At 31.1% G+C, this 26,909-nt stretch overlaps 1 protein-coding gene across 1 annotated transcript in view; it reads left to right on the forward strand.

Annotated features, from left to right (window-relative positions):
• Window positions 1-26,909, forward strand: part of LOC135127293 (collagen and calcium-binding EGF domain-containing protein 1-like) — a 52,200-nt gene that overhangs the window by 3,069 nt on the left and 22,222 nt on the right. Inside the window, exons 3-5 of the mRNA XM_064053737.1 lie at window positions 11,241-11,389; window positions 21,197-21,429; window positions 21,579-21,687. Coding sequence (XP_063909807.1) covers window positions 11,241-11,389; window positions 21,197-21,429; window positions 21,579-21,687 — 491 coding nt within the window. The remainder of the gene's footprint in view (window positions 1-11,240; window positions 11,390-21,196; window positions 21,430-21,578; window positions 21,688-26,909) is intronic.

A 26,909-nucleotide genomic window follows, 5' to 3' on the forward strand; every position in this document is an offset into this window, starting at 1 on the left:
TCTCGAATATTCAGAAATTCGAGAAAGTCCAATAAAACAAAAATCAAAAAATTCCGAAAAACTAGAAAATCCAGAAATTCCAGAAACTTCAGAAACCCCAGAAAGTCCAGAAATTCAGAAAATTCGGAAGTCCAGAAAATCCAGAAAGTTCAAAAAATAAAAAAAATACAAAAAAAATCCCGAAAATGCCGAAAACCTAGAAACTCCAGAAAATCCAAACAAATTTTAAAACTCCAGAATATCCAGAAAAAAATCCACAAAAACAAGAAACTCGCCAAAATTCCAAAAAATTTGAAAGCCTATGGAAAATCCAGAAAATCCAAAAAATTCAGAAAATCCATAAAATCCAGAAAACGCAAAAAGTGTAGAGAATCCAGAAAATCCAGAAACTCCAGAAATTCCAGAAAATCCAGAAAGTCCGGAATATCAAGAAATTCGAGAAAGTCAAAAAAATAAAAAAAATCCGAAAATCCAAAAAACAAAAGAAAATCCTGAATGTCCAAAACGTCCGGAAAGTCCAGAAAATCCACAAAATCCAGAAAATCCAAAAAATCCAGAAATTCCAGAAAGTCCAAAAAGTAAAAAAAAATTAAAACTCCCGAAAATACAGAAAATCTAGTACATAATTCCAGAAAATCCACAAAATCCAGAAAATCCAAAAAATCCAGGAAGTCCAAAAAGTCAAAATAATTTTAAAAATCTCGAAAATTCAGAAAAGAGAAAATTCAGAAAGTCCAGAATATCCAGAACATCCAGGAAACCAGAAATGCCATAAAATCCAGAAAATTTAGAAAATCCGCAAAATCAGGAAAATCCAGAAAATCCAAAAAATCCAGAAAATCCAGACAGTTAAGAAAATCGAGAAAGTCCAAAAAATAAAAAAAATCAAAAAATCCCGAAAATCTAAAAATATAGAAAATCCAGAAAGTCCACAAAAAATCCACAAAAACGAGAAAGTCGCCAAAATTCCAAAAAATTTGAAAGCCTATGGAAAATCCAGAAAATCCAAGAAATTCAGAAAATCCATAAAATCCAGTAAACGCAAAAAGTGTAGAGAATCCACAAAATCCTGAAACTCCAGAAATTCCAGAAAATCCAGAAAGTCCGGAATATCAAGAAATTCGAGAAAGTCAAAAAAATAAAAAAATTTCGAAAATCCAAAAAAGAAAAGAAAATCCTGAAAGTCTAAAACGTCCAGAAAGTCCAGAAAATCCACAAAATCCAGAAAATCCAAAAAATCCAGAAAATCCAGAAAGTCCAAAAAGTAAAAAAAAATAAAAATCCCGAAAATCCCGAAAATCCAGAAAATCTAGTAATTCCAGGAAATCCACAAAATCCAGAAAATCCAAAAAATCCAAAAAGTCCAAAAAGTCAAAATAATTTTAAAAATCTCGAAAATTCAGAAAATCCAAAATATCCAGAAAATCCAGACAGTCCAGAAAATCGAAAAAGTCCAAAAAATAAAAAAAAATAAAAAAATCCCGAAAATCTAGAAAATATAGAAAATCCAGAAAGTCCAAAAAAAATCCGAAAATCCAGAATATCCAAAATGTCCGAAATATCCAAAAAGTCCAGAAAATCCAGCAAATCCAGAAAATTCAGAAAATCCGAAATCCAGGATATCCAGAAATTCGAGAAAAATCCAAAAATAAAATAAAAGTCAAAAATTCCGAAATCTGTAAAAAATGCTTTTAAATCATTTTCGACGATGTTCGAAAACAATCAAAAATTCCATAAAATATTGTATTGAAAAATTGAACCTTCAGAAAAATAGCCCAAAATTCACCAAAGATTCTGGAATATAGATCTGGACTAGGTAAATCGAAAAACATAGCGCGTTAATGAGCCAGGACTAAGATTATCAAGGCATGTGTTCTTTTTGAAAACATTCAAAAAATGGCCATCTCTCGTTTGGAAATTTTTAAAAAGTGGTACGAACTTTTTTAAAAATAAAACCAAAAATAAGTTCTAAAAGTATTCTAGAAGTATTCTAGAAATTTTCGAAGAAGTGAAGCCAAAAGTAAACATCAAATTGAGATAATAATTTCGATGGTACTCGAAAAAAGGGAAAAATTTCATAAAATCTCCTCTTGAAAAATTGAATTTTTGGAAAAGTTGCCTAAAAATTCACCAAAAATTGTGAATTTAATTTGGCGATTCCTGAAAAATAGTTGACATTTTCGAAGAGAGGTAAATTTTGAAACTTGACATCTGCAAAAACTTTTTGATAATTTTCAACCGTACTGTAAAACTTTAAAACTTTCATAAAGTGTCATAACAAAAAATTGTTCTTTTGGAAAGTTGAACGGATAGAGATATTGAAATTTTGTAAATGCCATTGTTTTTAGCTTGAAGGGGAAAGCTTAATTTAGTACACTGCAAAAATGACGCACAACTTTATAAAGAAGAAATTTACGAAATTTAGTAGTACCCTAAAATGAATAGATTTTTTGCAGTTGGAATCTTATGTTTTCAGATTAAAATTTTTAATTCTATTTTGGTAATTCTGGAAAAATTGTAGAAACCGAAAATTCATAAAATACACGTTTGGGGCTGTTACTTTATACAATTTTAAACCTATTTACTATTTACAATTCTGAGTTGACCTCATTACATTTAGTTTGTTTATATCGTAGATTTCGATCCGATCGAATTTCGAGACGATCGAAGTCGTCAAACCCACTTTAATCTACGGGCGTTTATATCACGGAAAACAGTCCGTTCGATCCACTGATTTGTAATTTGAAATTGGTTTGAGTTTGACGTTTGGAGAAAGATAATAGTGTAACATTATTTCTTTTTATCTGTGCAGTGGTCAACATAAATAATAAACCTATAAAAGTTCAAGCCCGTTTACATCGCATCTTCAAGCATTTGAATCCGTTTTAGATCCGATCGGTTCGATTCGATCCGACTAGTTTGTCGGATCGAATTTTGATAGTCAATCCGCTTCAACATTCGATCTGCAGCGTTTATACCATTAGTTTCAATCGGATCGGACTGAGTCGATCGGCTCGAAATCCACGATATAAACTAAGTAATTGTTGGTGGAGACGGTTAGGCAAAGTTTAGTTACCACATTATCATCATATGATATTTGACAACAATCGGTCCAGTAGTTTCAGACATCACTTGTCTAACAAAAACTGACACCTATGGAGGACATACAGATAGACGGAAATGGGAGACCTATGTTTTTGTACCCTAGGGGTCATGCCACGTCGAGAAAATGTGAAAGTAACTAGTCAGTTGACTACAATACTTCCTTAGCTCACGTTCGCGCAATAAAACCGAAATTTTCGTAGAGAAATCTCTTGGTTATCCTTTTCGCCACCCTGAAGCATTTGCCTGCCTGTTTTGATTAATTAAGCGACTGTCTCCAGACAAAGACTTATTGTATCCAAACCGTTCGTATCGGAAGTGTGGAGATATTTAAAAGAATCCCGCAAACAAAGCACGTTTTCGACTTATTTTTTATCAAACTTATTGGAGTAAAAGGTTGGAGATTTGTCAACTGTGAAGACGCATTCTTAAAAGCACCCCTTTTTATTACGTGAACAAAGGTTAAAAAAATATTTGGGTCGATAGAAAGCACACTTTCGAGTTCTTTACGGGTCGGTTTTATATGTCGACAATAGTGCTTTTTCAGAACGCTGAAAGCTATGAATTTCTATTATATTTAATTGTACTGTTTCATAAGAGCGCCGCTATTGCTTTGTACTTTCCGTGTCTTGAATGAAGAGTCAAAGAGCGACTCAAAAATCTTTATGAAAATTTAAAGCGAGCTTATTAGAGTTTCAGCGAAAACATGTTTTTAATTCTGGCGCTGAAGCGCTGTCGTTTCGCTATTTTATTATAAAGCAAAAATTCCGCCCCGTTTCTGCACCTATAAAGATAAGATATTGGGAATAGTTAGTGTTATTGTCTTCCATAAAGCCGTGTTATGTTAATCTTAATGTCCCTTTTAGTTGAACAAACACATTGCCGAGACTTGGTTCATCTCTAACCTTATAATAATGTGCTCGATATGACGTAATTGAATGTATTCTCTAGTGTTAGACACTTATAATTTAGCCAGATGCACTTCCCAGAGAACGACGTAACGACATTGAAGCAATTAATTCTTGTTTCTCCTTGTATAAATTCGTTATTGCAAGTTTCTAATTAGGGTTTCTCTAGAAACAGCATTTTTTTATTTATTTGTGGAAAATTTGAAAAAGTGAGCTCTCAAATTGCGTCGTTGCTCTTAATTCCAGAAAATAATGTTTTTATTATTTATTGTTACGACAGCCTGGAAATAGCAGGCGACCTACTTTGACAAATTAAGTGTCAAGACTGCGTGAGTTTAAGCCGACTGCGAATCGGCAAATCCAAAACGAGTTCCTCATATATGTTAGACGTCATTTTTATTTATGTGTAACTAATTATTTAAATTTGGGTTTTAGGAAATTATTCAAGAAAACAGACCGGTGTGTTGCACAATAGCGATTTTTATCGATAATGCAATAATACAGAATTTTATTTATTTTTATCTACTGCAAATAAACTTCAATATTTTTTATCTCTGAAACTATGTAATATCAACAGATTAACAATAAATACTTTAAACTGAGTAAACTACCTTATCAAATGATTTAACCCAATAATCATTTTTAAAATGGAACGAACCTATATTGTAAATAAACACCGGCGCCTAAGAACTTGTTTGGTCGACAGACCGGAGAGCGCTCAGGCCAATGTCAACTCTAAGCGTTCAAAATTTTGACTTGCAACAATTTTTTTTTAAAATAAGAATTATTAACAAAACGTCCTAAATTAGCAATACTAGTGGAACCGTAATAATGTAATAGATTTTTTTCGGGAAAATGCAGTTATTTTTATGTTTTTGAAGCGCTGTTTTCTGTTTCGATTTGTTGATTTTCCATATTTCGATTTTTAAATTATAGATGTCCTAATTTTTATTTTTTTGATTTTTTGATGTTTGGATTTCTCCATTTTTCAATTTGGGATATTTTAATTTTTCATTGTTTTAAATTTTAGATCTTTCGATTTTTCGGTTTTTCATTTCTTCAATATTTTTTAATTTTCCAAACTCCGACGTTTCTGAATTTTCAGTTTTCCGAGTCTCAATTAATCTACTTTTTATTTTCCCATTTCTCGACTTTCCAAAGTTTCGATTTTTCGATTTTTCAGGTTTTTGATTTTTAATTTTTCGGTTTTTTGACTTTAGCCTTTTAGTTTTTCGATGTCTCGATTTTTAATTTCGCAGTTTCTCAATTTCTCAACTTTTGAGCTTTTTAATTTTTCGATGTTTCGATTTTTCATTTTTTGATTTTTAAATTTTATGTTTTCGAATTTTTATTTTTTGATTTTGTGATGTTTTGATTTCTCCATTTTTCAGTTTTGTGATATTTTAAATGTTCAATGTTTTAAATTTTAGATTTTTGATTCCTCGATGTTTTAATGTTTCAGTTTTTCAGTATTTATTTTTTTGTTTTTCAAATTTTGACGGTGCTAAGTTTTCAGTGGAAATTTCTAATAATTCGATTCTTTGAATTTTCGATTTTTCGACCTCTGGATTTTCCGATTTATTTTTCGGTTTTTCAATTTTTCGTTTTTTAAACTTTGATTTTGTGACTTTGGTTTTTTGACTTTTCGATTTTTCAAATTTTCATTTTTTTAATTTACCAGTTTTTGGATAGTTCGTTAAATTTTGTGATGTTTCAGTTTTTCGATTCCTTAATTTTTCTTCTATTTTTCAATTTTTCGATATTTCAGTTTTGGGATATTTTAGTATTTCGATTTTTCGTTTTTTTGAGTTCTTAATTTTTCGATTTCTCGACGTTTTACTTTTTGGATTTTCAATTTTTTGTTTTAAACTTGAGATTTTCCAATTTTCGTACTGTTTTTTCGACTTCTCAATTTTTCAACTGTTCGATATTTAATCTTTTCAATTTTAAAAATTTTAGGTTCTTCGATGTCTTCAGTTTTCAGTTCTTCTGTATTTCAGTTTTTGAATTTTCGTAATTTTTGAAATTTTTGCATTTTTCAAATTATGTTTTAATTTTTTGATTTTCCAATGTTTTGATGTTTTGAAATATAATGGGCCCAAATCGAAAAATCCAAAAGTTAAAAATAGAAAAATTGATAAATAGAGAGATTGAACAATCAAAACATCGAAACATTCGAATCTCGATAAATTGAAAAATCTAAAATTTAAAAATTCGGAACATTGAAAAATTAAAATATAGAATTGAAAATTCGAGAAATCGAAAAATGTAGAATTTTAAAAATTGAAAATTTAAAATAACGAAAAGTTGAAAACGTGAAAAATCGAAACAAAACAATCGAAAAATTGAAAAATCTAAAGTTTTAAAAACGAAAAGTTGAAAATCCAAAAAATAAAAAATCGAAAATTCCATAAGTCGAATTTTTTTATTTTCGATTTTCCAATTTTCCTTTTTAAAATTTTTCGATTTTTCAATTTTTAACTTGTCTTCTTAGCTTTCGACTTCTCAATTTTTTAATCGTCTGATTTTTGGATTTCCCGATGTCTCAGTTTTCGAATTTTTCGATGTTTCGCTTTTTAGATTTCTCAGTTTTTCGATTTTTTACTTTTGGGCTTTTCAATTTTTCGATGTTTCCACTTTTCATTTATCCGATTTTTCAATTTTTCAGTTTTTTGAATTCTGAGGTTTCAATTTCAAAATTTGTCGATTTTTCACTTTTCGATTTTGAAATTCTAAGTGTTCGAATTTTTATTTTTTGATTTTTTATGTTTGTTGTTTTTCAGTTTTGAGATATTTTGATTGTTCAATGTTTCAAATTTTGGATTTTTGGATTTCTCGACTTCTCAAAGTTTCGATTTTTCAGTTCTTCCATTCTTGGATTTTTTGGTTTCTCAATTTTACCCATTTTTTTAATTTCTGGATATTTCTTTCAGTTTTGGAATTTTTTAATATTTCGATTCTTCGAATTTTCGATTTTTTGATTTCTGGATTTTTCGATTTCGTATTTTTTGGATTTTCAGTTTTTCGTTTTTTACACTTTGCTTTTTTACTTTTCCAAGTTTCGATTTTTCAGTTTTTCAATTCTTGGATTTTTCGGTTTCTCAATTTTCCAGTTATTTAATTTCTCAATTTTTGGATATTTCTTTCAGTTTTGGAATTCTTTAATATTACGATTCTTCGAATAATCTTCGATTTTTAGATTTCTTGTTTTTTGGATTTTCAGTTTTTCGTTTTTTTTTCGATTTTTTAATTTCCCAGTTTTTGGATATTTCGTTCAATTTTTCTTCTATTTTTCATTTTTCGAAATTTCAGTTTTGGGATATTTTAGTATTTCGACTTTCGATTTTTTTGAGTTCTGGATTTTTCGATTTCTCGACGGTTTATTTTTTGTTTTCAATTTTTCGTTTTATAAACTTTAGATTTTTAAAACTTTAGGTTTTTCGATATCTTCAGTTTTCAGTTCTTCTATATTTCAGTTTTTCAATTTTCGGGATTCTTAAATTTTGGATTTTCCAAATTGTTTTTCAACATGAAACAGTCGAAAAATTGAAAAATATAAAGTTTAAAAAACGAAAAACTTTAAATCCAAAAAATTAAAAATCGAAAAATCGGAAAATCCGGAGGTCGAAAAATCGAAAATTCGAAGAATGGAAATATTGCAAAACTGAAAAAAATATCCAAAAATTGGAGAAATCATAAAGTTGGAACATTGAGAAATCGAAAAACCAAAAAATCAAAGACGAAAAATCTAAAAATCGCAGAATTGAAGAAATGAAAAATCAGAATTTGAGAAGTCGAGCAATAGGAAAATCAAAAATAGATTAATTGAGAAATCGAAAAACTAAAAATTTAGCGACGTCATAAATTGAAAAATTGAAAAATAGAAATACTGAAAAACTGAAAAATCAAAAACTCGAGAAATCTAAACCCCAGAATTTAAAAAATTGAAAAATTCAAAATCGGATAACTGAAAAATCGAAACATCGGAAAACTGGAAAATCGAAAAATTGAAAATACGAGAAATAAAAAATCGAAACATGGAAAAATTCAAAAATAAAGTATTATTATTATTATTATTATTATTAAAAACTGAGACATCGAAATCGAAAATTCAGAATATCCAGAAATTGGGAAGTCAAAAAAAGGAAAGAGAAAGAAAGTTAAAAATTAAAAAATTGAAAAATTTTGAAAAAGGAAAATTGGAAAATCGAAAATTTAAAAATTGAAATAAAGAAAAACTGAAAATTCGAGGGAATTGAAAAACTTCGAGTTTTAAAAATTGAAAAACTAAAATATCGAAAAGTTGAAAAATTGAGAAATCGAAACATAAAACAGTCAACAAATTAAAAAATCTAAAGTCTAAAAAACGAAAAACTTAAAATCCAAAAAATAAAAAATCGAAAAATCCAGAAGACGAAAAATCGAAAATTCGAAGAATCGAAATATTAAAAAATTCCAAAATTGAACGAAATATCCAAAAATTGAGAAATTAAAAAATTTGAACGTTGAGAAATCGAAAAACCGAAAAGCAAAGACGAAAAATCGAAGAATTGAAGAACTGAAACGTCTAAACTTCGAGCAATGAGAAAATTAAAAATAGATTAATTGAGAAATCTAGCACGTCAAAATTTGAAAAATTGAAAAATAGAAATACCGAAAAACTGAAAAATCAAAAAATCGACAAATCGAAACTCCAGAATTTAAAAAATTGAAAAATCGGATGAAAAATCTAATAACTGAAAAATCGAAACATCGAGAAACTGGAAAATCGAAACATCGAAAAACTGGAAAATCGAAAAATTGAAAACCCCAAAAGTAAAAAATTGAAAAACCAAGAAATCAAGAAATCGAACTAACGAAAAATTCAAAACCTGGGACATCGAATTCAAAAAATCAGAAGATTCAGAAATTCAGAAGTCAAAAAGCCGAGAAAAAGAGTTAAAAATTGAAAAATTGAAAGATCGAAAGGAAAATCGGAAAATTTAAAAAATTCGACTTATGGAATTTTCGATTTTTATTTTTTGGATTTTCAGCTTTTCGTTTAGATTTTTCAATTTTTCGATTGTTGTGTTTCGATTTTTCACGTTTTCAACTTTTCGTTATTTTAAATTTTCAATTTTTAAAATTTTAGACTTCGATTTCTCGAATTTTCAGTTCCATATTTTTATTTTTCAGTTTTCTGAATTTTAAAATTTTCGATTTTTCAATTTTTTGAGATCTCTATCGAGATTCGGATGTTTCGATGTTTTGATTGATCTCTCTATTTATCAATTTCTCCATTTTTAACTAGTTCGATTTTTCGCTTTTGCCCCATTATATTTCGAAACATCGAAAATCAAAAAATTAAAAATTCCGAAATTTGAAAAATTGCAATATAGAAGAACTGAAACTGAAGAAATCGAGAAAACTAAAACTTTAAAAATTGAAATTTAAAATATCGAAAAGTTGAAAAATTGAGAAATTGAAGTACAAAACAGTCAAAAAATTGAAAAGTCTAAAGTTTAAAAAACGAAAAATTGAAAATCCAAAAAGTAAAACGTCGAGAAAATATCCCAAAGGTGAAATATCGAAAAACTGAAAATAGAAGAAAAATTGAAGAATCGAAAAACTGAAACATCACAAAATCGAAGGAAATATCCAAAAACTGGGAAATTAAAAAATTGAAAAATCGAAAAGTCAAAAAACCGAGAAATCAAGAAATCGAACCAACGAAAAATTCAAAACCTGGCACATTGAATTCAAAAAATCAGAAGATTCAGAAATTCAGAAGTCAAAAAGCCGAGAAAAAAAGTTAAAAATTGAAAAATTGAAAAATCGAAAGGAAAATTGGAAAATCGAAAATTTAAAAATTGAAATAAAGAAAAACTGAAAACTCGAGAAATCGAAAACTTACGAGTTTTAAAATTGAAGCATAATACAGTCGAAGAATCGAAAATTCGAAAGTTTGACGAAAAATTGAAAATCAAAAAATTGAAAAACCGAGAAATCAAAAAATCGAACCAACGAAAAATTCAAAACCTGGCACATTGAATTCAAAAAATCAGAAGATTCAGAAATTCAGAAGTCAAAAAGCCGAGAAAAAAAGTTAAAAATTGAAAAATTGAAAAATCGAAAGGAAAATTGGAAAATCGAAAATTTAAAAATTGAAATAAAGAAAAACTGAAAACTCCAGAAATCGAAAACTTACGAGTTTTAAAATTGAAGCATAATACAGTCGAAGAATCGAAAATTCTAAAGTTTAACGAAAAATTGAAAATCGAAAAATTGAAAAATCGGGAAATCAAAAGATCCAGGAGTCCAAAAATGGAAAAGTCGAAAAATCGAAATTTTGAAAACTCCCAAAACTGAGAACTTAAAAAATTGAGACATCGAAAAACAAAAGAACAAAATTGAAAAACCAAAAACCTGAAAAATCGAAAAATTGAAGAATTGAAGAAGTGAAAAATCGAAACTTTGAGAAGTCGAGAAATGGATCAATAAAAAAAGATAATCGGAAAACTGAAAATTTAGAAATGTCAAAATTTGAAAAATCGAGAAATCGAAAATTTGATGAATGTAAAAATTGAAAAAGCCCAAAATTGAAATACTGAAAAATTGAGACATCCGAAGATGTACTAACTTGTAGATCAAACAAATTCTCAGATGACGATATAAATACAAATTTTTGGAACGTCTTATGCAAACGAAGTTTTACTTTGAGATGACGTCATCAATTTTTCGAAGGAACCACCAGACAGATTTTAATAAGTACTCAAGACTTCACAATAACTATATTCCAAGCTTTCACGAGCACAAATTTCTTCCAGAAAAACAAATCGAAGCAGGAATTTGCCAGAACGTCTAATTTCTTGTTTTAATTCAGTGCTTTCCATAGCTCTCGTTCTGGACGCGAAAATAAGAAATTATCAAGGCAAAAGCAATATAAAACCTCCCTGCGTATTTTTTTGCAAAGATTTATTTAATTACCTTCCAAGATGCCTTCATCAACTTTCCGGAGGGAATGAATAAATAAATTTTAATTAATGTTTAGCAGTTCTCAAGTCAATGTTCGGTAAACGGAAAGTCACGTTGAATATTCCTCGTGAGATCGAGTCGTCAATAATTTCAGATAATTATACATTTTTTGAAGACGAAATTGCGATCGAGAATATTTTGAGTTAGAGTAGGCCCTTGTTAAACTTTCCGACATTAAATTCCGCAACTCTACTAACTAACCGCCCCATGTTTCAGATGCGTGCCGAAAACTGAAGACCCATGTTCCATGGGCCTGTGCGAGCAGCTTTGTACCGTATATTTACAGCGCGTCATCTGCACGTGCTACTCCGGCTACAAGTTCAATCCAGAAAATCAAAGGAGAGGAATAAAACCTGTTTGCATTGGTGAGTTTCCACGTTTCGCGTTTTAGTTTCGTAGGGCCGGGGGCGGCGTCTGCCGAATAGTGGCCCTCGACGAAAAATAAAAAGGGACCGCGGTTAAATCGGAGATTATTCAGCGGTTTAATTAGTTCCGCAAGAGAGAATACTGAAAACTGAAAGTCGTAAACGAAACAGAGTATCTATCGGAAATGGAAGCTGAAAGCAAATCGATAGTGGAGTGGTTCGGCGCTGGGTGCGGGAGGGTGGGCACATTTGGGTGGAGGTGACAGGGCCGGTCCAGGGGGAGCTGGGGATTTCACCCTTGCTTGTCTTTGACGTGGACGGAAAGCGGGATTTTTTAATTTCGAAAATACCTTAGCCCTTGATTCCTCCAACTTGTTATAAATCCGCTTCGCCTCCTAAAAATCATCCCGACTTCAGTTTAAGCTTTTTTTCTTAAAAAATCGCAACTCGTAAATTTTACACCCTCGTGCAAGGTAAGGGTAAAAACAAACACCACCGCATCGAGTTCGTCAACGGGGGAATTTTACTCAAAAGCTAGCACCTCATTGCTCTAACCTAGCACCATCTAAGTTGAAAATATACGCTTTGGAAGAGAACGCTGTACCTAAATATTTTGAAGCTCAAGGTTTTAAAGATAAAGCTCCATTTAAAATCATCAGTCCAGAAGAAACAATTAATGAAAAAATATCAAGTTTCAAAATTTATTATCCATTGAAAAACAATTGTTACCGCAAATGAGACGAAATTTATTGTTTAAAAGAAAAAATGAACAGTTTAACTTTAGAGAATTTAAAAATTAATCACAAACTGGTGATTGTAGGTAAATTTGGAATAAAGGAAGTGATTACAAATGCACTTAAATAAAAAACTTTGTTCCTTTTTATTGTAATGATTAATTAATTAGTTTTATTTTTTAATAACATGTGAAGTGTTTAGGCAACCAGTTATACAGATGCGTGTGGTATTTGTCGGAAGTCCTTGGGAATTTACTAAAGTTCATATAAAGTGATAGGCGGCACGTTTCCATGACCTACTTCGATTCTATAATCATTTATAGAAACCCTGTATTCGGCTTGCCGGACGAATTGGTTGTTAAATATGCATTACCAAGCAGTGAGGTTAACATTAAATATATTCGGATTTTGTGGAATTTCAAGAAAATTTCGAGTTAAAAATGGTACCCAAATTAAGTAGTGATCTGTACAATCTGAATCATTTTAACACAAATTAAAGTCTCTTTGGCATGTAATCTAATAAGTTTTGATGTTAAAGCAAGGCTTCAATTTTTATGTGATACAGACGTCGCTATTTTAGACCATAGGCTAAAATAGAAAAATTAAATATAGGGCGGGTGGGCGGGGCTAGTACTTGACAAAACTAGACTGATCTGGTAAATGACCTACTTTTTAAGAAAATAAAGGGAGGGTGGGCGGGGCTAGTACTTGCTAAGATAAGACTGATTTTGCTCAATGAAATACCTTCTAAGAAAATAAATGCGACAAAAACCTGGGAAAATAAAAATAAAAAAGTGACAACTAAACGCCACAAAAAAGAAAGATTAAGACACAAAAGATCAGAGAACATACGTGAGATAAAAAGGCGATAGAAGATGAAAAAAAAAGAAAAAAAAGGGTGGGTGGGCGGGGCTAGTACTTTCTAAGATAAGGACTGATTTTGGCAAATGAAATACCCTCTAAGAAAATAAAGGATGGGGTTAGTACTTGCTAAGATAAAACTGATTTTGGCAAATGTCATATGCTTTAAGCATATAGAGGGCGGGTGGGCGGACCTAGTACTTGCTAAGATAAGACTGATTTTGGTAAATGATATACCCTCTAAGAAAACGGAGGGCGGGTGGGTGGGCCTAGGACTTGCTAAGATAAGACTGATTTTGGCAAATGAAATACCTTCTAAGAAAATAAAGGGCGGGACTAGTACTTGCTAAGATAAGACAAATTTTGGCAAATCTCATATCCTCTAAGAAAATAGAGGGCGGGTGGGCGGGGCTATTACTTGCTAAAATAAGACTGATTTTGCTCAATGAAATATCTTCTAAGAAAACAAATGAAACAAAAATGTGGGAAAATAAAAATAAACAAGTGACAACTAAACGCCACAAAAAAGAATGACTAAGACAGAAAAGATCAGAGAACATACGCGAGATAAAAAGGCATACCCTCAAAGAAAATAAAGAGCGGGTGGGTGGGATTAGTATTTGCCAAAATAAGACTGATTTTGGCAAATGGCATACCCTCTAGAAAATAAAGTAGTACTTGCTAAGATAAGAGTGATTTTGCAGATGCCATACCCCTAAGAAAACAAAGGGTGGGTGGGCGGGGCTAGTACTTGCTAAGATAAGACTACTGCTTCGTTTATCAAAATTTTAAGTCAATGGTTCCATATCATGACGTCTTGACGTGAAATTTCGACTACTAGTAAATCTAATTTACGTGAATAAAAAAAAACACCTGAAATTTTTGCAAAATATTATTATTTTATTTAAAAATATCAGAATTGGAAACCAGTACCAACAAATTTAATTTTGTTAACGAAAACTATTTTCGATCTTCAGAAGTATGTAGTTTTTAAACATTAGAGGTAGTAAATTTTTGTACCTATACACGAAAATTATCACAAGATACGTTAGAAAATATTTTCAGTCAAATAAGATTGAGACAAGAAATACCAAATGCATTTCAGGTTAGGTCACAATTTGTATGTAATTCAACTTCAAAAGTACACACAGTAGGTGAAGTTATGCACTAATAAAAATAAAAAGTTATTAGGAATAAAAGATTTACCACCTTCGAGTAATATCGTTTCTTATACATTTTCGACTGTTTCTCTTTCTAGTGATTAGAGTAGTTACAACCACTGTGTTCTCACCAGAAATATCTATGCGTATAATGTTGCTGGCTATATTTTGGCAAGAATTAAGCGAAATTTAAAGTGTGTTAATGGTCTACAAGCAATTATTACCAAGAAATTGTCTAGCCCTCATACGAGATTTGATTATTTAAGAGAATTTAAAGTTAATTCACTAATATATCCGACAGAACTTGTGTTTCATTTGTTTTCAACTGCGGAAAAAATTTTTGAACATTTTAAAAAGGTAATTCCTGACAAAATTATTTAATTTAAAAACTCACCAGTCTTATCTTAACAAGTACTAGCCTCGCCCACTTGCCCTCTATTTTCTTAGAGGGTATATCATTTGCCAAAATCAGTCTCATCTTAGCAAGTACTAGTCCCGACCTTTATTTTCTTAGAAGGTATTTCATTTGCCAAAATCAGTCTTGTCTTAGCAAGTACTAGGCCCAACCACCCGCCCTCTGTTTTCTTAGAGGGTATATCATTTGCCAAAATCAGTTTTAATTTAGCAAGTACTAGGCCCGCCCACCGCCCTCTATATGCTTAAAACATATGACATTTGCAAAATCAGTCTTATCTTAGCAAGTACTAACCCCATCCTTTATTTTCTTAGAGGGTATTTCATTTGCCAAAATCAGTCTTATCTTAGCAAGTACTAGTCCCGCCCACCCACCCTATATTTTCTTAGGGATATGGCATCTGCAAAATCACTCTTATATTAGCAAGTACTATTTTATTTTTAGAGGGTATGCCATTTGGTAATATCAGTTTTATCTTAGCAAATACTAGCCCCGCCCATACTCCCTTTATTTTCTTAGAAAGCAGGTCATTTACCTGATCAGTCTTATTTTGACAAATACTAGCCCCGCCCATCCGCCCCATATATAAAAAGGTAATTCCTGATAAAATTATTTGATTTAAAAACTCACCAGTCTTGTGTTAGCAAGTACTAGCCCCACCCACCCGCCCTCTATTTTCTTAGAGGGTATATTATTTGCCAAAATCAGTCTCAGCTTAGCAAGTACTAACCCCGCCCACCCACCCTTTTTGTTCTTTTTTTTCATATTCTATCGCCTTTTTATCTCGCGTATGTTCTCTGATCTTTTCTGCAGCCTTTTTTTCCTGCGTTATTTTTCTTGCTCTTAAAAAGCGTTTTTATTTACCTTATTTGTCGCTTTTTTCTTGTGTGGTCTTTTCTGTCATTTTTTTTCTCGTCTTTTGTGGCCTTTTATTTTTCATTGCCTCTTGGGGTCACTTTTTTGCTGCTCTCAGTGGCAGTTTTCATCATTTTTTTATTGTCTTTTTCAGTCGCCTTCTTCGCTTTTTTCATTTCATTTTTGTCACATTTTTTGATAGTTACTTAGTTTATGGACTTTTTTGTGCTTTTTGTGGACTTTATTCTTTTTATTCTTTTATTGCTTTTTTCCTAATTTTTCGATTTTTTGTTTCTCTATCTCTCTTTTTTCTGTCGCATTTTTGTATCATTTTTTAACTTTAATCCTTTTTTCGTTGTTTCTTTGTGGCCTTTTTTTAGCTTTTATTTGTCGTCTTGTTGTGTTTTTTATGTCGCCCTTTTTATCAGTTTTTCGTCAGTTTTTTCTGTTTTCTTTGTCACTTATGTATTGTTTTTTTCCGTGGTTGTTTCTTTTTCTCTTTTTTTTTGTCAAATTTTTGTAGTGCTCTTTTTTGTTTTTGTCTTCTTCTTTCGTCTTTTTTTTGTTTTTTCAGTCGCAGTTTTTTATTACAACTTTTTTTACTAACCACTTTTTCCTTTTTTATTTCATTTTCGTCACATTTTCTGGTAGATTTTTTTTATGGATTGTATTTTCTTTTACTTTTGTCGCTATTTTTGTGGTCTTTTTGTCGTTTTTCTTTGTCACCTAATATTTGCCGCCCTTTCATTGTTGCCTTTATTCTTTGTCACTGTTTTGATATTATTCGTTTGTCTCTCTGTATTTTTTTAGTGGCTTTCTTGTGATACTTTTTTGTATTATTTTACGCTGTTTTTTTGCCATTTTCTTTGTGGCTTTTTCGACGTTTAATTGTCGTCTTCTTCTGACCTATTATGTATCTCTTTGTCAATTTTTTCGTTTTTTTGCCATTTTTGTTGTCGTTTTTCTTTGTCGCCTTATTTTAATCATTCTTTTTTGTGGTTTTTAGTTGTCACTTTTTAATTTTTATTTTCCCACGTTTCTGTCGCCTTTATTTACTTAGAAGATATTTCATTGACCAAAATCAGTCTTATCTCAGCAAGTACTAGCCCCGCCCACCAACCCTTTTTTGTCCTTTTTTTTCCATCTTCTATAGCCTTTTTATCTCGCGTATGTTCTCTGATCTTCTTTGTAGCCTTTTTTCCTGCCTTATTTTTGTTACTCTTAAGAAGCATTTTTCTTTACCTCATTTGTCACCTTTTTTTGTCACTTTTTCCTTCTGTGGTCTTTTCTGTCCTTTCTTTTCTCGTTTTTTGTCGGTTTTTATTTTTCATTGTCTGTTGTGGTCACTTTTTTGCTGCTCTCTCAGTAGCAGTTTTTTTATCACTGTTTTACAGTCTTTTTCAGTCGCCTTCTTCGCTTTTTTTATTTTATTTTTGTCACATTTTTTGATAGTTACTTAGTTTATGGACTTTTTGTGCTTTTTGTGGGCTTTATTCTTTGTATTTTTTTGTTATAGTTTACGCAGGATGAAACGTTTAATATTTGAGTTAAAATTAGGTTAATATAATTTTATTGGGTAATTACATTTGCGAAGTGTAGCTTTGGGATGTATTCAAAGAATTTATATTTTTCTTTATTGTGATGTGTTACAGATTAAGAGGTGTACCTAATTGATTTGTCCTGTAAATGGAATTATTTCTGTTGGGCAAATAAATCATATTTATTTATTATTATTTATTATTATTGTTTTTTCCTAATTTTTCGTTTTTTTGTTTCTCGTTCTCGCTTTTTTCTGTGGCATTTTTGTATCATTTTTTAACTTTAATCCTTTTTTTCGCTGTTTCTTTGTGGCCTTTTTTACCTTTTGTTTGTCGACTTGTTTTGTTTTATATGTCGCCTTTTTTATACGTTTTTCTCACTTTTCTCTTTCTTCTTTGTCTCTTTTGTATTGCTTTTTTCCGTGGTTGTTTCTTTTTTTCTTTTTTTGTCGCAATTTTGTAGTGCTCTTTTTAGTTTTTTGTTTATTCTTTCGTCTTTTTTTTTTGTTTTTTCAGGCGCAGTTTTTTATTACAACTTTTTTTTACTAACCACTTTTTCCTTTTTTATTTCATTTTCTGTTAGATTTTTTTTATGGATTTTATTTTCTTTTTCTTTTGTCGCCATTTTTGTGGTCTTTTTGTCGTTTTTCTTTGTCACCTAATATTTGCCGCCCTTTTATTGTTGCCTTTATTCTTTATCACTAATTTGATATTATTCGTTTGTCTCTCTCTATTTTTTTGTGGCTTTTTTGTGACACTTTTGTATTATTAGCCATTTTCTTTGTGGTTTTTTCGAGGTTTAATTCTCGTCTTCTAAACTATTATGTATCTTTTTATTAATTTTTTCGCTTTTTTTGCCATTTTTGTTGTAATTTCTCTTTATCGCTTTATTTTAATCGTTCTTTTTTGTGGCTTTTAGTTGTCACATTTTTATTTTTATTTTCCCACTTTTTTGTCGCATTTATTTTTTTAGAAGGTATATCATTCGCCAAAATCAGTCTTATCTTAGCAAGTACTGGCCCCGCCCACCTGCTCTCTATTTTCTTAAAGGATATGACATTTGCTAAAATCAGTCTTATCTTAACAAGTACTAGCCCCGCCCACCCTCCCTTTATTTTCTTAGAGGATATATCATTTGCCAAAATCAGTCTTATCTTAGCAAGTACTAACCCCGTCCTCTATTTTCTTAGAGGGTATTTCATTTGCCAAAATCTGTTTCATCTTAGCAAGTACTAGCCCCGCCCACCCGCCCTCTGTTTTCTTAGAGAATATATCATTTGCCAAAATCATTCTTATCTTATCAAGTACTACCCCCGACCACCCACCCTTTATTTTCTTAGAGGGTACATCATCTTAGTAAGTACTAATAATTGTATTTACATGACGTGAAACTTGATCTCCAAATTGTTTTAAATTGCCAGTTTGTCATAATATTAAACTACAAATTTGTAAAATGTATTTATTTCGGGTTAGAATATATCTTAAGAAAGACCAATGTAAAATAAAAAGGAAAATTTTAGGAGAACGAGGTGCTTTTAAAAAAAGTAGGAGTTTAGGCATGAGAAATGCTTTGTTCGTTAATCGTTAATTACTTAATTGTTATACTTTCATTTTTAATCAACAGATGTTTAATTCAGTTATGTTTACTGAGTGGTATATTGTAGTCCAAATTTTGTACACTGATTTCCTCTATAACTCGAGATTTCCCTTCGTAAATTTTCTCCTATTTTCTTAGGCCATTATCAAAACATTTCCATAGATTGAAGTCAAGTCATAATTAAGGTTCGGATTCGGATTGCAGGAATCAAAATATCGAAGAAATATGCACATAATGTGCACACATTTCTGGTCAAAATATGCACCACTTTATTAAAAATATGCAGCTAAGTATGCAAAAGATGCATATGCTAATAAAATTGATTTGATTACTATAAAATGCTAGCCCCGTCCATCCACCCTCTCTTTTCTTAAAGAGTACATATTGAAGTCAGTTTTTTTCTTAGCAAGTACTAGCCCCGCCCTCTATTTTCTTAGAGGATATGACATTCGCCAAAATCAGTCTTATCTTGGCAAGTATTAGCCCCCCCCCACCCACCCACTATTTTCTTAGAGGTTATATCATTTGCCAAAATGAGTCTTATGTTAGCAAGTAATATCCCCGTCCCCTATTCTTTTAGAGGATATGACATTCGCCAAAATCATGCTTACCTTGGCAAGTATTAGCCCCGCCCACCCACCCACTATTTTCTTAGAGGTTATATCATTTGCCAAAATGAGTCTTATCTTAGCAAATATTATCCCCGCCCTCTATTTTCTTAGAGGATATGATATTCGCCAAAATCAGTCTTATTTTAGCAAATATTAGCACCGCCCACCCGCCCTCTATTTTCCTAGAGGGTACATCATTTGCCAAAATCAATCTTATCTTAGCAAGTGTTAGTCATTTTATTTACATAAAATGAAATTTGGTCACCAAATTGTAAGTTTTAAATTGCCAGTTTGTCATAATATTAAACCACAAATTTTTAAAATGTTTTCTTTATTTTGGACCAGAATATATCTTAAAAAAGAGCAACGTAAAATAAAAAGGAAAATTTTAGAAGAACGGGGTACTTCTAGAGAAAGTAGGAGTTTAGGAATGAGAGAGATTTTATTCGTTGATCGTTAATTGCTTAATTGTTATTCGTTTGTAATTTCGTAATACCATTGTAAATAAGTATAACTAAATCAATTTTATTTTTGTTCAAATATACTTTCATTTGATTTCAACAGAGATGTTTTATTCAGTTAAGTTTAATGACTGGTATACCGTAGTCCAAATTTTTACACTGATTTCTTCTATAGCTCAAGATTTCCCTGTGTGAATTTTCATTTCCATAGTTTGAAGTTAAGTTATAATTAAGGCTGGGTTTGTACGAATCAAAATATCGAAGAAATATTCACATAATATGCATACATTTTTGCGAAGAATATGCACCACTTTATTAAAAATATGCAGCTAAGTATTTAAAACATGCATATGCAAATACTTAATTTGATCACTATAAAATGCTAGCCCCGCCCACCCACCCTCTATTTTTTTAGAAGGTATGTTATTTGCCAAAATCAGTCTTATCTTAGCAAGTAGCTGCTCCGCCCACCCGCCCTCTATTTTTTTGGAAGGTATGCCATTTGCCAAAATCAGCCTTAACTTACAAAATACTCATTGTAACGACTAATTTTACCTTTATTTAGTATAAAACCATTCACTTCATTCAGAACAAATAAAATCAAGCAGCGAAATGGAAAGCGGGTGGGTGGGCGGGGCTAATTATATTCTTCTGTCGAATGGGTGGAAAACAATAGAATCTAGGATGTGAAGAAAGTAAAAAAAGCGCTAAACAATAAGTTTAAATTAAGTGTTATCGTTTATGATTATAAATTTGATCAGAGCTTTCTTCCGCGCTATGAAACTGTTACAGAATTAGGTATATACTTTGATAATTCTTTCTGATTTGATCAACATTACAATAACCTTATTTCATTCTGTAATCAAATGCTGGGTTTTATTACGCGAAATGGGAAATCTTTTTATAATATTTAGTGCCTCATAAACTTGAATAGAGCTTTTGTCTTAAACAAACTTGGATATGATTCCTTTGTGTGGTATTCTATATATCAAACCTACAATGTCATGATTGAGAACGTCCAACGTAGATTCTTAAAATATTTATTCTTAAAAGCTCATAAAGTTTATCTGCCCAGAGGGTACGAACATGATCTTTTAGTTGAATTTAATTTTATTCCTGTTCTAAAACGCAAAGGCACTCTAGTGCTAGCTAGCTATGAGATTAATAATGGTGGTAGTGTTGCTAGGTTAGAACAACTAAGTGCTAGCTTTTGAGTGAAATTCCTTAACTTGGTGTTGGAAGGGAATTGGAGCCTACTTTTCCCTTTTCCCTCACTTGTCTTTGCCGTGGATCGAAAGCACGCTTTTTTAATTTCGAAAATACCTTATCCCTATAATTTGCCAAAAACCCTCCCCCAACTTTCTTCCAGCGGATAAACCGCCCTCCTTATAAATCCTCTTTCGCCTCCTAAAAATCATCCCGACTTCAATCTAACCCCTTTCCCTGAGAAAAAAATCACGGCCCGACTCGTAAATTTTACACCCTCCTGCCAGGTGAGGGTAAAAGCAAACACCACCCCATCCGCCACTTTACCATCTCTCGTAAAAGACCCTAATAGACCCGTCCCCCTTTCAGACGTGAACGAGTGCCTGGATCGCAACGGCGACTGCGAGCACGAGTGCGTCAACGAGTCCGGCGGCTACCGGTGCTCCTGCAGGCCCGGCTACGTCCTGCGGCCGGACAACAGGACGTGCGAGCCGGCGGACGCCGTCTCCGGGGCGGAGGCGGCGGGACACGCGAATCGCTGCTACGCCAACTGCGACACGGTGGTGCGACTCCACGACAAGCTCAAATCGCTGCAGGAGAAGGTACGCTAATCTGCTTAAAGGTTTTAACTTTTTCCGACAGGAAAGGCTTAGGGAGCAGGTTTTGCAGAGCGAAGTTGGCTCATTAAAATTGTATCACGGGAGTTTTAGCTTTTTTTCGGGAGGGGGCTTGATGATGAGGATTGTTTCAGGTTTCGAGTTTAAGCACGGCAATTAGGATGTCGAGCTTCGCCTCGGGGCCGCCGGGGCCGCCGGGGGCGCCGGGGCCGACCGGGCCGCAGGGGCCCAGGGGATTTCCAGGTGAGTGGGGAGTTCGGGGATGTGGGGAGGAGGTGGGCGCCAGAAAGTTCTAATTAATTTAAAAATTTATTATGTCATGATACATGGGTAATTTTGTAAATTATGGTTTTTGCAAATCCACCAAAGCTTTTACATTGTCCGGGTTTTTGGATTAAAGATCAATGTTGTAAAACAACATTTGACAATTTAACTTAGAAACTGTAAAGGCGACAGTTCTGAAATGTGGTAAATGTTAAAAAGGCTATCGTAAAGATGGTAAATCGCCGATCAAAATTTTTTTGTTGATTGTTTTCAAAAACTTGATAACGTCATCTTAGTTTCTAGCATTTTTCCTAATCGTTTTTTGTCTCTTTTTGTGGCGTTTATTTTGGACCATTTTGTCCCCTTTTCTTCAGCTTTTTTCGTCTTTTTATGTCACCTTTCTTTATCGCCTTCTGTCTCTTTTCTTTTACTTCGATTTGCCTCTTTTTTTGTCGCTTTCTTTCTCACACTTTTTATCGCTTCATTTTTTCATGTTTTTCTATCTTAGGTGTTTCTTCTTGTCGCATTTTTTTGTGGCCTTTTTGTCGGCTTTTTTTTTTTGTCTTTTTTCTGTCGCCTTTTTTATCCAATTTACTTAGGGAATTTTTTATGGCTTTTTTCATCTTTTTTTGTTGCCTTTATGAACTTTTTTGCGTTTTTTAAAAGCTTTTTTATCGTTATTATTATTATTATTATTATTTTATTATTTTCTGTAACCTTTTTTTCTGCCTTATTTTTGTAGTTTTTAAGTAGCGTTTTTTTACCTTATTTTTCGGTTTTCGCAGTTCTTTTATCACTTTTTTATCGTCTTTTTCTCTTGTTTTTTTTTACTTTTTTCATTTCATTTTTATCACATTTTTTTGTAGTTTCTGTTATGGAGTTACATTACATTTTGTAATTTTTTATTGCGTTTTTCCTAATTTTTCAATTTTTTTTGTCGTTCTCTCTTATTTCTGTTGCTTTTTTATTGCATTTTTTCATCTTAATCCTTTTTTATGTTATTTTTTGTGGCCTTTTTTACCTTTTATGTGTCGCCTCTTTATCCTTTTTTGTTCCTTTTTTCTCTTTTCTTTGTCACATTTGCATTACTTTTTTCCGTCGTTGTTTTTTGTCGCTTTTCTTCTTCTGTGGCCCCTTCTGAATTTTTTTATCCTTTTTTTGTCGTTTCTTTGTAATGCTTGTTTTAACATTTTGTCTGCTCCTTTCGTCTTTTTGTTGTTTTTCAGTCGCAGTTTTTCTATTACATTTTTTCTTTTTTTTAGTAATCACTTTTTGCTTTTTTTATTTAATTTTCGTCACATTTTCTGGTAGATTTTTTTAAGGATTTTTTTTTTGTAACCATTTTTGTGCATTTTTTGACGTTTTCCTTTGCCGCCGAATTTTTATGCCCCTTTTATTTTGGCCTTTATTCTTCATCACTATTTTGATATATTTTTTTTTAACAATAATAATAATACTTTATTTACGACATATTGTTCGTTTGTCTCTCTCTATTTTTTTGTAGCTTTTTTGTGACATTTTTTTTGTATTATATTACGCCGTTTTTTCTCCATTTTCTTTGTGTTTTTTTCGACGTTAAATTATCGTCATCTTGTGACCTTTTTGTATCTTTTTGTCAATTTTTTCGTTTTTTTTTTGCCATTTTTGTTGTCGTTTTTCTTTGTCGCCTTGTTTAATCGTTCTTTTTGGTGGCTTTTCTTTGTCAGTTTTTGTTCGTATTTTTCCCACGTTTTTGACGCATTTATTTTTATATTCTTCTTTTTTTAGCTTTTTTTGTCGTTTTTTTATCTGTAGCATTTTCTCTGATCCTCTCTGTCGCCTTTATTTCTGTCTTATTTTTGTAGCGTTTTTAAACCTTTTTTAACTCTTTTTTGCCATTTTCTTTGTGGCCTTTTTTGTCTTTTGTGTCATTTTTTTCCATTTTTCTGGTTACTTTTGCTTTTTTCAGTCGCTCTTTTTATCGCATTTCCTCCTGTGATCTTTTCTGTCATCTCTTTTCTCGTCATTTTTCAATTTTTATTTTTCCATGTGTTTCAGTCACATTTTTCGCCTTATTCATTTCATTTTTGTCGCATTTTTCGTAGTTTCTTTTATGGAATTTTTTTGCTTTTTGTAGCCTTTACTCTTTGTGATTGTTTTGTTGTTTTTTACAAATTTTTAGAATTTTTGTTTCCCGTTCTCTCTTATTTCTGTCGCTTTTTTGTAGCATTTTTTTAATTGTAATCCTTTTTTTCGCTATTTCTTTGTGGTCTTTTTTTTCCTTCTATTTGTCGTCTTTTTTATGGTGTTTTTCATGTCGTCTTTTTGCGTCACTTTTTTTTCTTTTCTTTATCAATTTTGTATTGCTTTCTTCCGTCGTTGTTTTTTGTCACTTTTCTTCTTCTATGTGATTTTCTTCTGTGGTATTTTCTATCATCTTTTTTTCCCTTTTTTTGTTGCTTTTTTGTAGTGCTCTTTTTAACTGTTTTACGCCGTTTCTTCGCCATTTTGTTTGTGATTTTTTCGACGTTTAATTGTCATTTTCTTCTGACCTTTTTTGTATCTTTTTGTGAATTTTTTGCGTTTTTGACATTTTTGTTGTTTTTCTGTGTCGTCTTATTTTAATCGTTCCTTTTTGTGGCTTTTCGTTGTCACTTTTTTAATCTTATTTTTCCCACGTTTTCCTTTTTTAGCTTTTTTTGTCTTTTTTGGCCCTTTTTGTCGTTCTTTATCACTTTTTTTTGTTTTTCTAACTTTTGTGCATTTTTATCTGTAGCGTTTTCTGTGATTTTTTTATAGCGTGTTTATTTGACCTCTTTTTGCCATTTTCTTTATGGCCCTTTTTTTCGTCGTCTTTTTTCTGGGGTTTTTTCTACGTCTTTTTTGCCCCTAATTTGTTTCACTTTTTCCATTTTTTTGGTCACTTTTGCATTTTTTCAGTCGCTCTTTTTATCGCATTTTCTTCTGTAATATTTTGTGTCATCTTTTTTCTCGTCTTTTTTCGGTTTCTATTTTTCAATGTTTTTCAGTCGCTTTTTTTTGTTTTCTTATTTCATTCTTGTCACATTTTTCGTCGCTTTGCTTCCCCAATTTATTTTTATCGCGTCTTTTGGGTTAAAGTTTTTTTTCGCTATTTCTTAGTGGCCTTTTTTCACTTTTTATTTGTCGTCTTTTTTGTGCTCTTTTTTTGCTCCTTTCGTGTTTTATGTTGAATTTTCAAGCACTGTTTTTTTTACATTTTTTCCGTTTTTTTGTCACCACTTTTTCGTTTCTTTTTATTTCAATTTCGTTCCATTTTCTAGTAGCTTTTTTTATGGGTTTTTCTTTTCCCTTTGTGGCCATTTAAACGGATTTTTGTCGTTTTTTTTGTACATTTTTTGAAGCTTTATTGTTTTTTGTTTGTCTTTGTCTCTCTTTTGTAGCTTTTTGCGATTTTTTTTGTATTATTCTATGCCCTTTTCTCGCTATTTTTTGTGATTTTTTTGGCCTTTTAATTGTCGTCTTCTTTTAGCCTTTTTTCTTCCTTGACATTTTTGGCGTTTCCTTGATCACTTTTTTTGTTGCTTTTTCAGTCGCCATTTTGTGATTCTTTAACGTTTTTTTTCAGTCACTCTTTTTTTGGCTTTTCTTTGTCACTTCTTTTATTATAATTTTTTCCCCATTTTTGTCGTATTTTCTCCTGTTTTCTTTTCTATCGCCCTATGCCCTTCATTTTTTTTAGTTTTTTTGAGTTTTCTTTCTTTACCCATTTTTCATTTACTTTCAGTCGCCGTTTTCTCACCTTTTTTGGTAGATTATTTTTCCTCTTTTCCTTTTTTGTAGCCTTTTTGTGGACGTTTTTGGCGTTTTTTAATGACCCTTTTTCGTTTTTTTTGTCAGTTGCTTTTTTCACTCAGTTTTTTTTGTCACTTTTTGTGTTTCCCAGTCGTCTTTTTTGACGTTCTTTTTTTGGATTTAATTTGTATCGTTATTTTTATCGGTCTTTTTTATGATTTTTATGACACTTGTTTATGCTTCTTTTTTCTCTTTTTTCAATACTTTAATTATTGTCTAATTTTTTGTTTTTTTTTTCACTTTTTTTTTCGTCGCTTTGTTGGTAATCTTTTTGTTGCTTTTTCAGTCACCATTTTCTGTTTTTTTTTTTTATATCATTTTTGAGGCATTTTTGTAACTTTCTTCACTTAGCGTTTTTTTGTGACTTTTCATTTCTTTCAGCAGTCTTTTTTTTCCACTTTTTTGTGTTTTTTGCCGTTTTCCTACGATTTTCTTTGTAGATTTACTTTTATCGCTCTTTTTTTATTGCATTTTCTACTGTGGTCTTTCCTATTGCTTTTTTATCGATTTTTTGTGTCATTTTTTTCACTTTTTTTATTCTCTTTTTCCACCTTTTATTTTTCGTCCTTTTTACGGTAATTTTGTTTTATTGCAGTTAAGTCGCCGTTTTTTCGTTTTTTTTCTTTTTATTTTCATCGCATTTTTTAGTAGCCAACACTTTTTTGTTCCTTTTTTCTTTTTTTTTGACGATTTTTTTTTGATTTGTTGTCTTTCTTTTTGTCCCTATTTTGTAGATTTTATTTTATCCCCTTTTTTCGACATTTTCTTTGGTCTTTTTTCGCCTTTTATCTCACTTTTGTTTCCTTTTTTTGGACACTTTTTGTTGATTTTTTAGGCTCCGTTTTTTTGTCACTTTTGTATCACTTCTTTCAGTCGTCTTTTTTTCGCTTTTTTCGTCTTCCTTATTTATTGACTCATTTTCTTACTTGCCTTTTTTGTAGCTTTTTTTGTAATTTTTTTTTCACCTTTTTTTTTCGTCGCTTTTTTTGGTCATTTTTTCTTTGCTTTTTCAGTCGCCTTTTTTTAATTTTATTTTTGTGACGTGTTTGTTGCCTTTTTTTAGACTTTTTTGTAACTTTCTCCCCTCAGCGTTTTTTGTCACTTTTCGTTTCTTTCAGTGGTCTTTTTTGTTGTGTCTCCTGTAATTGGGTCTCCGGTCTGTTGGAGACATAATAGAATAAAATAAAATAAATAAAATAAATAAAATAAATAAAATAAATAAAATAAATAAAATAAATAAAATAAATAAAATAAATAAAATAAATAAAATAAATAAAATAAATAAAATAAATAAAATAAATAAAATAAATAAAATAAATAAAATAAATAAAATAAATAAAATAAATAAAATAAATAAAATAAATAAAATAAATAAAATAAATAAAATA

Source organism: Zophobas morio, unplaced genomic scaffold, assembly GCF_036711695.1.
Source record: "Zophobas morio isolate AGI-343-1 ecotype UQ-CSIRO unplaced genomic scaffold, CSIRO_AGI_Zmor_V1 ptg000011l, whole genome shotgun sequence".
In the NCBI taxonomy this organism is placed as follows: Eukaryota; Metazoa; Arthropoda; class Insecta; order Coleoptera; family Tenebrionidae; genus Zophobas; species Zophobas morio.